Source organism: Gymnoscopelus microlampas (assembly GCF_963454915.1).
Source record: "Gymnoscopelus microlampas genome assembly, chromosome: 7".
NCBI lineage: Eukaryota > Metazoa > Chordata > Actinopteri > Myctophiformes > Myctophidae > Gymnoscopelus > Gymnoscopelus microlampas.
The window spans coordinates 50,799,863-50,811,428 of NC_139944.1; the positions used below are offsets into that span (position 1 = coordinate 50,799,863).

An 11,566-nucleotide genomic window follows, 5' to 3' on the forward strand; every position below is an offset into this window, starting at 1 on the left:
TTTTCTGAAAAACTTTAAAAAAAATGACTTATGCCATTAGTTTAGGAAGGTGACGATAGTACTAACCTCTAAATGTTTCAGAGCAACATTAACACTGTGAGTTTACAACATTATGAACATTATTATGAACACGGGCAGATTAAAAGATACAAAAATACACCGCATCTTTGTCGCTGTGTTGCTTTGTATCTGTGTTGCTCAACGCGGTCGCTGACGTCATCAAACGTGCGGACATCGGAGCTACAGTTGTATCTTTGTATCTGGAAGTTGAACCCAGCTCAACTTGAATTTGTAGCTTTGTATCTTTGTCGCTATAGAGCTACAGCTACAAACGTCGGATGTATCTTTGTATATTCATGTTGCTGCGACTCGCTGGTTTCCATTGATAACAGGGACGTGCTGGCCACTGGGAAATGTGGGACAATTCCAGAAAGGCCTCTCCATTCACCTGATTCGGATGCTATCAATGCATTGAATGGGACATTATCACCTTTTATTAGACCATTGAATGGGCGAAGTAGGCGACCTACTTACCTACCCACGATTTATCAGACCATTCATTGGGTGTTATCAAGACATACTGACCTACCAACGGAGATGACTTAAATAGTTCAGTTTCGGTTTTGGTTTTTGTTGTTTTGGTTTCGGACCATGACGGAGGGCGGAGGCGCGCAGTCTCAGGCGAGCTGGAGCCCCGCGAAGGACCACCGAGGGAGCTAAAGCGACCGAGTTGCCGTCCTGAGCGGTGCGACGCTCGCCTGAGCCTACTCAGCGCCGTTGGAGTTATGTACCGATAGGCACAGAATCGTAAATATTGTTGTGGGGACTGCTCCGCCTCCAAAGTAGGTCAGTAGCTCCTGATTACGCCCAATGAATGGTCTGACAAATCGCGGGTAGGTCCGTGTATCGCCTACTCGTCACCTACTCGCCCATTCAATGGTCTGATAAAACGTGATAATCTCCCATTCAATGCATTGATAGCATTCGAAGCCGGTGCTCCATTCCAGGCCGACCAGGTCGGCCGTTAAAAAAAAAAATTAAGTAAAAAACGTCCAAAATTAAGTAAAAATATAGCTGCAAGCAGCGATAATACGGGGCCAGGAGAGAGAAAGAGAAATGATAATTCCTTTAACAGGTCAGTTCATGAAAGTCCTTGCGGTCTTGTTTCCAGTGAGGGCCTGTGAGCAATTAGGAGTTAAGAGTCTTGCTCAGGGACAAATTTCATTTCCTCGACACATTTGCTACCCGCTGGCCTGGAATCGTACTAACCACTCAGCTATGGCCGCCCCTCAGAGAGAGAGAGAGAGAGAGAGAGAGAGAGAGAGAGAGAGAGAGAGAGAGAGAGAGAGAGAGAGAGAGAGAGAGAGAGAGAGAGAGAGAGAGATAGATAGATAGATAGATTGAAGAGACAGAGAGAGAGACATGGAAACGGAATAGATTGAAGATAGAAACGGAACAGATTGAAGAGACAGAGAGAGACATGGAAACGGAATAGATTGAAGAGAAAGACATGGAAACGGAATAGATTGAAGAGAGAGAGAGCCATGGAAACGGAATAGATTGAGTCATGTTTTTTGCAATTCAACTTAAATGAGTCTGCATCAAGTGAGGCTTGAACCGGCAACCTTGCGGTCATGAGGCACTCTTAGGTAGCTGCAACACTACCTATATTGCTATAGCTTTGTCCAGGCTGATGTTGTCTGTTGAAGATCATAAACTCTTGCATTCTGTCATGAACCAAGCCAACACTAAGACCACTCGTTCACAAACCATTTACAAATAGAGAAATTGTATGTATCCTCGCAACCGAAAACAATGAAAGCAGCCGATCTACAAGCTCAGAAACACGTTGCTATCTGAAAAGTTTTGAGATTGTAGATCGGCTAATTTCAGAATGAATATGTCATACATTGAAAAAACGTACTCTCAAATGAGCATTTCAGGTTATCTTTACCATTTGCACATGTATTCATTGATACAGTCATGTTGTTTGCAATTCAACTTAAATGAAGTCTGCATCAAGTGAGGCTTGAACTGGCGACCTTGAGATTGTGAGGCACTTATTTAAGGGAGACGCCATTGGTCCAACAGACAGGGAACTGTGAAGAAGGAGATCACACAGATGATACAGTTTCACGCAAATAGCTGAAAAATCCTGGCTTTAAGTGTTTTTCAAACTGTTCAAAATTGCGGACAATCTAAAGGCGGAGCTTACTGGTCAAAGCGATAGATGTGTTCCTCATGAGTTCAGCTATGGAGAGAGAGAGAGAGAGAGAGAGAGAGAGAGAGAGAGAGAGAGAGAGAGAGAGAGAGAGAGAGAGAGAGAGAGAGAGAGAGAGAAAGAGAGAGAGAGAGAGAGAGACGGAATAGATTGAAGAGACAGAGAGAGAGACATGGAAACGGAATAGATTGAAGATAGAAACGGAATAGATTGAAGAGACAGAGAGAGAGAGACATGGAAACAGAATAGATTGAAGATAGAAACGGAATAGATTGAAGAGAGAGAGAGAGAGCCATGGAAACGGAATAGATTGAGTCATGTTTTTTGCAATTCAACTTAAATGAGTCTGCATCAAGTGAGGCTTGAACCGGCAACCTTGCGATCGTGAGGCACTCTTAGGTAGCTGCAACACTACCTATAGTGCTATAGCTTTGTCCAGGATGATATTGTCTGTTGAGGATCACAAACTCTTGCCTTCTGTCATGACCCAAGCCCCTGTTTCACTAACACAAAGATCACTCGTTCACAAACCATTTACCAATGAAGAAATTGTACATCTCCTCAGAACCAAAACTAGTGAAAGTAGCCGATCTACAAGTTCACAAACCATTAAAAGTTGTCAGATTGTACATCGGCTATTTTCACAATGAAGTATGTTATACATTGAAAAAACATACTCTCATTGCTATCTGAAAAGTTGTGAGATTGTAGATCAGCTGTATGTAAAAAACACTCAATTAAGTATTTCATGTTATCTTTAACAATTGCAGATGTATTCATTGATAGTCATGTTGTGTGAAATGCAACTTAGATGAAGTCTGCACCAAGTGAGGCTTGAACTGGTGACCTTCAGGTTGTGGGGCACACATTTAAGCGAGAAGCCACCAACAGACAAGAACCTGTGAAAGGAGATCACACACACATTATACAGTTTCACGCAAATAGCTGAAAAATCCTGGGTTTAAGTGTTTTTCAAACTGCTCAAGATTGCGGACAATCTAAGGGCGGTGCTTACTGGTCAACGTGATAGATGTGTTCCTCATTAGTCAAGGCACATGTGTAAGCAGGTCTAATGGCTGTCGGCCAAACGAGGCATGACTTTTGCCTGTTTAAAGTTTCAATTTTCAAAAAATTGCTATAGCGCCCCCGTTTGACCAATTGGAGTAAGATTGGTTTCAGTGATATTTGGAATGGCCCTTTACATTTCTGCAAAGTTTCAAAGAATGGTAAGTCTGCATGTATGTGTTAGGGGCAGATGAATAATTGTCATAAAACTGCAATATTCATTGGCTCATTAAAGCTTCATTTTTTCACTTATGGAAAATATTTTGCAAACGTTTTTTGGCATAGGTCCAAAGTTCATGTGTAAAAAGTTTCGTGCAGATTGCTCAAAAATCCCAGGAGGAGATAGGTTTTAACTGTTTTTCATATAATTCAAAATGGTGGGAGATCTAAAGGTCAGAGGTCAAAAGTCAGAGTGTGAAAGTTGTTCAGCATGAGGAGACGCATGTGTGCATCGAAGTTTCATGGCTGTAGGTGAAACAGGGCATGAGTTGTACCTGTTCAAAGTTGGCATTTTTCAATTGAGTGCTATAGCGCCACCTTTTGACGAAAGATTGTGAGAATTATTTCTTGATCGTTTTTCATGACCATCTATCATATGGCCGAGTTTCATAAAAAGCGACTGCACGGTTCAGCCAGAACTGCCAAAAGTGGCAGAAGAAGAAACGGAATAATCAGAATAACAATACGGGTCCATGCTGGAAGCCTGGCCCCGTAAAAATCCGGGCCTCTCTATCTGAGATTCCCAGGCTGAATTAGGGGCCCAGCACGTGCCTGATTGAAAAGGAATGGTAGCATGTATCTGTTAATCTGCCCGTGTGAACGCACCACGATGCATTCCCTCAGTGACCTGGATGTATATTCATTGTAGCCCCCCAACTGTGAGAGGTCAAATACCAGCCAGGCAAGGTCACGGAGATCTCCTACCTGCCCCCATGACGGGCTCTCTAATTGCCCCTCGTTCTCCCATTTACTGGGCTTAATGGAGGCTGGGGGTCAGGCAGTCGGGGGCATATGAACCAGGGACCACCCCCCCCACCCAGCTTCCTTCACCCCTATAATCTGCAGTGATTGCCCAGGCTGCTCATACAGGCCTGTGTGGAGAACATGATGTCATTACTGACATGGAGAGTAACAGAGTAAATTTACTTGAGTACTGTACTTAAAGGACGACTTCACCCATTTTCAACTTATCTTCATATAAATGGTCCTCGCTAATTCTCATCATATGGTATCATTTTTGTCTGTGTCTCAGAGTAGGGCTGTGGACAGTTCAGAAACCCGCCTACCAGTGACATCATCGACGGGGAATCCAAGCTAATTTATATAGAAACTGCAGGCTTTCTATTCCTGAAAAGTTAGCCATCGTTCTTGCGTTAATAAAGATACAAACTTTAATCTAAAAACCTGCCTAACGATGATGTCAAAATATGATCCTTTTGGCTTTCCATATGGCTTGTTTTTTTTTCTTCCATTTCTTTTATTTAGTTTGTCTTGCTGAAAGCAATATTGTTGACCCAGTTAATCCATGCAGAGCCGTTATTGTGGTGTAGGCTGTTCTAGTATGACAATATCCCACATCCTGTGTAACTGTTTCTCTCACACACACACACACACACACACACACACACACACACACACACACACACACACACACACACACACACACACACACACACACACACACACACACACACACACACACACACACACACACACACACGAAACTGAAACGAAAATGCATTTTCTGTTTTATAAAGAGCTGGAGAGACAAGGAGACTCCTTTTACTGAACAAACACTCTATAGAAATGAGTACTATCAATATAGAGCTATTTAACACTTATTTTAACCAAAGAGGTGTCACAAGGTGGCTACAAAGACCAGTCTTTAAAGATCTAGTGAAATGAAAAATATATTTTTCACAATTTTAGATGATATCTGTGGTCATCATGTGGGCATACCTAACAATAGATGCCAAAGAAAGAAAAAAAATCATTTTTTTGTACAACTTTCATGAATATAAATGAATCTTGATTTCGTTCACCTGTGTGATTCCTATAGCTGTTCGTCCAAACGCAGCTGATTTTAATTACAGAACTACTCCGTTTTGAATCTCATTCAAGATGACATCCAGACGGTGTTTTACTCATTGTAAAGTTAATTAGCACACTAAAATATGTACTGTATCTGAAAACATTTTACATGTAGGTTTTAGACCGAAACTTAAACATAAAATGACTGAAAATGTCATTGCACTGGATCTTTAAGGGCTTTTCCAACAGGTATGAACACCAGAGGATTTGGGTTGGTTGGTTGGTTTGGTGAGAGGACGCAGTGAAGGTTTTGTAGGGACCAGCTGGGGGCCACGGCCAATCAGTGGCAAGAGTAATAGTGGAGCCAGCCAATAACAGACAGGGTTCAATGCCACACAAGTCTCTCAATGCATCACAGGTGTCAGTGAATCAACACAGTCTACACCTCTCTCCAACTCTCCACCTCAGAAACACAAGGATAATACAAAATACAAGCAGTCAGTGTGCCAAATAATACAATTGATCTAAAATACAAAAATATAATACAAAAATATAATTCAAAAATATAATACAAAAATATAATACACAATATGGCTGGCGTTGAGTGCTAATTTTAACAATACCTCCTTCGGTTCCATCAATAATTTTGAAAAGTGTGTCTTGATATGGGGTTATGAATGGAGTGATACCACACAGAAAACTATCACCGCTGCAATGCTATCACATATTTTCCAATCTGAAGGGCCAGGTGCTGCTTTTCGTCCGGCCTCTACTCTAGAAACCTGCCCGGCTTGGTTGAACCTGCTGGGGGGTATGAGCCCCCGTCCGTATAGCCTTCTGAGTCACAGAGGCACGCAAGCTTCCCCACCACGACAAGGTAGCAGCACACGGAGAAGAAGACTGGCTAATCTAAGATTGTCTGCTGTATGTGTTAGTCCGTGCAGCATCCATCCATGCTCCATCATCTCAATGCTTTTGTCCTCAGCATCCCTATTCTTGCTAGGGCCTTGTCCACACTGGAGATCAGCTTTTCATGAAAATCCCACAGCCTGGTGTCAACGTGCAGCTCCTCTTTGCTCTTTTGGCCGGTATGCGTTTGATTGCGGACGTGAATGACCCGACTCACATCCGAAGGCACCAAGAACGTATTCCCGAAGTTCTTGAGCACCGCGTGCACCGATGTCTGCTCCACCATCCTTGGCTGAACTATCATCTTGTAGCGGTAGAGGTCAGAACTTACCGGATCTTCCCTGTAGATGTGCTCCAGAATATTTGTTCCTGGCACCCCTTCCCACTGGGGCAGGTGGAACCTCCCACTGGGCTCAAAGTGGAAACTTGGATATAAATGAGTCTGAAAATTGAACACCCCTGCCTTTGGATCCTGCTTTTGGAGCCGGTCCATCAGAGCCGTTAGGCTGTGCTCATGGTACGGTACTATAATCTCGTCTATGTCATGCAACAAGACATAGCGAGAGCGGTCCATGTATCTGTATATGCACTCGTTGAGTGTGGTCAGCTGGCCAAAGTAGTGCAGATCCCCTTCACCCGCTAGATAATGCCATCCCTGCCGCGATGGCTTGAGATGCTTTTCTATGGGCCAGGGAACCACCTCTACCAAACCCTCCTGGCTGTAACTGTGTAGCAAGCGGTCGAGATCTGGACCACAGCTGGTGTTGTAGACCACCACCCTGTCCACGCCCAGCAGCCTGTACATCTCTAAGGCCTGTGTGAACTGAAGCACGTTGTTGTAGTCTCCGTACAGGGTGGAGATGCAGACTGTGAGGTTAAACTGGGGCTTTATCTCCTCCGTCCCGCTGCTCTCCTGGTTACCTGTGAATCAGAATCAGAATTATTGTCACATTACAGGATTACAGAAGTTTAAGAAAAAGTGGGTGAAATTCTTTTTTTGTGCAAGTTCTATCTATCTAAAGTAGCTCAGTCAAAATGTTACTTGAGTAAAAGTACAAAAGTACATACTTTTAAAAATACTTGAGTGCAATAAAAGTTAAAGTAGAAGTACATTTATTATATATATATATATATATATATATATATATATATATATATATATATATATATATATATATATATATATATATATATATATATACACACACAGTATACTGTATATATCAATGCATTGCTGTAATGTTTTCACAATGAATTTATAGAAACTTGTAAGCGATGTAGTTTGTCTTCGGTACACAAAACACAGTAGACATTTGAAAATGCATGTTTTTTTTGTCTGTGTGTGCTTTTTTTATAACATGGACTTCAGATAAGGCCGTGGGGTGTTCTTGTCGGTTTGTCAGGCTGATTCAGCTGCTGATCAGACTCAGTTCGTTCTTCTCCTGCTGCCGCCGCCATTACCGTGTTTTGTTTTGTTTTGAGTTGAAACAAGCACAAAAAAAGTGGTGGATATATGGATAGGTTTTGTGTGCCTGGATGACGTATTTCTGCTTTTATGTAGATTAGGGGTCAACGTTTTTTGGGCCAAGGACCCCTTAGCTGATAGAGAGATGAAGCAGTATATTCTTATTTTTTTTAGAATGCTTTCCATTCTGTCATACAGAAACGTAAATGGCACGTACACTGTGGCCTTGCACAGAACTTGAAAATTCGCTCCACAAGACAGGAAAAGGACGCGTCCAACCGAGCATGACACAGGGGGGGTGCTCCTTCCATTCCGACATCTCACCACTCCGACTAGTGGCTTCCGCGTGCGGTTAGGGTTAGGGTTAGGATTAGGTATAGGGTTCGTCAACGTCGGAAAGGCGACATGTCGGAAAGGCGAAATGCACCCGACACAGGGCTAGGCGTTAGGCTAATCTGAGGTCGAGGACAATTCTACGGTCTGAGAGGGTCATTTTTGGGGGTCTTGTGGGAGGGGAGTGAGCAGGACAAGCTGTAATTGGTGTCGCCTGCCCACGTGACTCCCCTCTGTCATTTCAGGTCAGGCGTAGTGTCCTCTCCGTCAATGCCAGGTCAGAAGCAGTTTATCCTCTTTTGTCATCTGTGGTGGTGGAGGGCCGTGCTGGGCGCGCCCCAACAGACAGTTGAGAAAGCTAGCTAAGTTCCTGTCAACTTGGTCTGCCAGTAACTTATCTCGTAAGCAGTTGTTTTCGACAACCACAAGCACGTGAGACAGAGACGCACTCATATGGGGAAAGTACTGGGCCATTACAAAACGACAGGAGGATCAAGAAAGAGGATCTTGACTGTAATGAAGCAGAGAGGCAGATGTAATGCTGAACATGATGAAAATTGAATAATGTAATTTAATCAACAGTATTGATCATGCTGATGTATGAAACGAACTAAATGATACGTGTACATCATCTGATGATGAAATGGAGGAGAAGTGATCTGTTGCTTATGATATGAGTGATAATATGAGTGATTTTCCTTCATAGCGCCCTTCCACCCCATGTTAGAGCGTCTTTTGAAAATTCAGATTGAGAAGCTGCTGTTTTCCTACGGGCATTGTGTCAAATGTTGTCCTGTTTTTGCTCTTGTTTATTTTAGTATTTTGTTACTGAGTGTACAGCACTTTGGTTTCAACACTGTTGTTTTTAAATGTGCTCTATAAATAAAGTGGATTGGATTGGAATTAATTGTTTATTATAATAGAAATGTGGAATTCATTCCTGACTGATTGTTTTATGTTAACAAAGGACATCTGCATTTCAGTTTGGTTGAAACATTACCCTTAGTTTAGAGCGATGATGGGAGATAACTTGACTAAAGGTCAGCTAGACATGAGGTCAGTCCAAAAAGTTTGACAAACAACAATTGAGGAACCAAACTCATTTTAACTGATATACTGATTTGTAACTTATGTATTAGTGAGCAGACACACCCTATTACATGGGAAAATGTCCTAATAATGATAACCACTAGAACACTTCCCCTTCTTGAGATTCTAACTCCCTTTTCTGTGGAAGTTCTTGACCTCCTACAGTACTGAAGTTCCCATTAACTGCTGTCAACTACATGGACGTGTCATCTTAGGTCACCAGGTCATTGAGAGAACTGTTTTTGATGGCATGATTACGGTTGGTCCATGCCTGTCTCTTCTTGGCTATAGTGGAGTCTCAGGTCTCATGTCATGTTCTGGCTCAAACCTTGCCCTGTACATATTCTTCAGGTATGCGAGCATGAAAATACTACTGCCACAGAGTTACGTAGTTACAAAAGGTAAAATACATTAGGGGGCCCCTGGTGGGACTATTCTGATGGATTTTTTAAATGCAAATTAGAAGGTTAAAAACAATTACATTTGTTTGGGAACCATGTTATTCAGATTCAGCATCCTTGAATTATGTATAATAGCCAGCTTCCCAACTTTTACCCCCAAATACCAATTATTTTCTGAAATCTCTCCTGTCTAACTGATTAGTGGCAGTGCCCACCTGGCTGTAATTGCCATGGGGTGGGGGTGGGGCAGTCCAAGCACACGTGTGGATATGCAGTGAATCTCACCTGCATCTCACCTGCAGTGAATCTCACCTGCAGTGGATCTCACCAAAATAATGTATAATCTTTTTTTGTAAAAATTACAAATTCATATTTACAAAAGTCACAAATTTGCTGATTGCAAAACACATTTGTGAATCATGGAAATACATTTGTAAATCATGGAATATTTGCATCATGGTATTGGATTCACAAATAATTTTGAGACAAATCTCTCCCCATATTAAAGGTGTAGTTCACCCAAAAATGACTTATTTTCTTTTAATTACACACCCCATGAAGCCTCGACTTTACTGATTTGTTTAGTTTTTGACGCATTCCTAAGCCAAAAATGAGATGGTAAAAAACAAAAGAGTCTCTTTTGAGTCTCCTACCGGAAACGCAGCCGGTAATCACATTATTGGTTTAGGAATGCAACAAAAAACAATTGATAGAAAATAAGTAATTTTTTTGGATGAACTACTCCTTTAATATTTAGACCTGGTGTAACCTATACGTTGTTATACCTTTGAATCCGGGAGCCACCTCTGTCTCATTAATTGTTGCTATACATATATTGCAACATAATTTAGTATTTATTTTTTGAGTAGGCCTAAGAATTTGAACGTTTTCAGAAAAAAAGTTAGGTTTTAGAAGGCGTTTTTAGAATCGGCCTCAGGTCTAAATGAGTTAAAGGGATTGTAGGCAGTTCAGAGATAAACAAAGAAAAAAAACTCCAGCAGTTCCTTTCCCCAACCACCAGGGGGTGACTTCCATAGAGTTAAGGGGGCTTCAAAACGGGCCATGCCGAATATAGGTTGCTTTATTCGGATAGAATTCGCGGAACTGCCCGCCCCTGCCGGTTCTCTGATTTTTTTTTAAAAATAGGCTCTTTCATGATAAATTGACCACATATATGAAGTTAAACAACTAAATTCTATCAAAACGATTTTTTTAAAGGAAATTCTGTGCCTCAAAAAAAAAGTTTGAAAGCGTTTTAAAACCGAAAGTAAAAAGTTCCCACGGACACGGACGCGCACATTTGTGCGTTAATTTACGACCCGGACAAACATAAACAGTAGGGAAAATACGGATTTCAGAAAGAGGACTGTGTTTCAATGCAGGAAAACACCCCAGCATCATTATATAGTGGCTGATAGAGGGGAAAAAATGCAATATATATATATATATATATATATATATAAATATGTTTCAAATTTAGGCTTAATGTTGCCTACAATCCCTTTAAGGTGTGAGAAAAACACAAAAAGTCAGCGGAACAAAAGTCAGTTACCTATCGGGAGAAAGATCTGCTGCTGTGCTTCGTGCAGTGCTTCCATGCTGTCCGGATGAATGGACAGGGTGACGTGGGTCGCTTTGCACCCTGCGGGGATCCGACACATGACATCCATAGTCTCAAAGGGAAAACCAAAACTGTTGTCCTCGTGGTGTACAAAGCCAGCCGGAGTGCCGCTGTGCATGCAAAAGGTGCCGTTACAACAGAAAGCACAGTGAAGGGGTACGATTGAATCTCTCCTGAAAATGCCAATGATGCGTACATCCCAGGCTTTCACCCTGCGATCCATGTAGGCCGAGACCAGCAGGTGCTTGGTGTTATTCAGAGGGGTGATGCTCTGGGCGGCGGTACGGCACGGACACAGGGTTCGGACCAGTGGGGTCGGGATGGGTCTGTGCGTCTCCTGGATGGCTCTGTGCGTCTCCTGGAATCTGATGGTGAGGGTGATGATGATGATGATGTTGGTAGTAACAAAGAAGAGTATGAAGATGAACATC

At 42.2% G+C, this 11,566-nt stretch overlaps 1 protein-coding gene across 1 annotated transcript; it reads right to left on the bottom strand.

Annotated features, from left to right (window-relative positions):
• Positions 1 to 5,109: 5,109 nt before the first annotated feature.
• LOC311048161 (uncharacterized protein) lies at positions 5,110 to 11,566 on the bottom strand. The gene is made up of 2 exons (XM_084061241.1): positions 11,067 to 11,566; positions 5,110 to 7,147 (listed from the first exon to the last, which is right to left on the bottom strand). The coding sequence occupies exons 1-2, from the start codon at positions 11,563 to 11,565 to the stop codon at positions 6,279 to 6,281; spliced, it is 1,368 nt and encodes a 455-aa protein (XP_083917367.1). The 5' UTR covers position 11,566; the 3' UTR covers positions 5,110 to 6,278.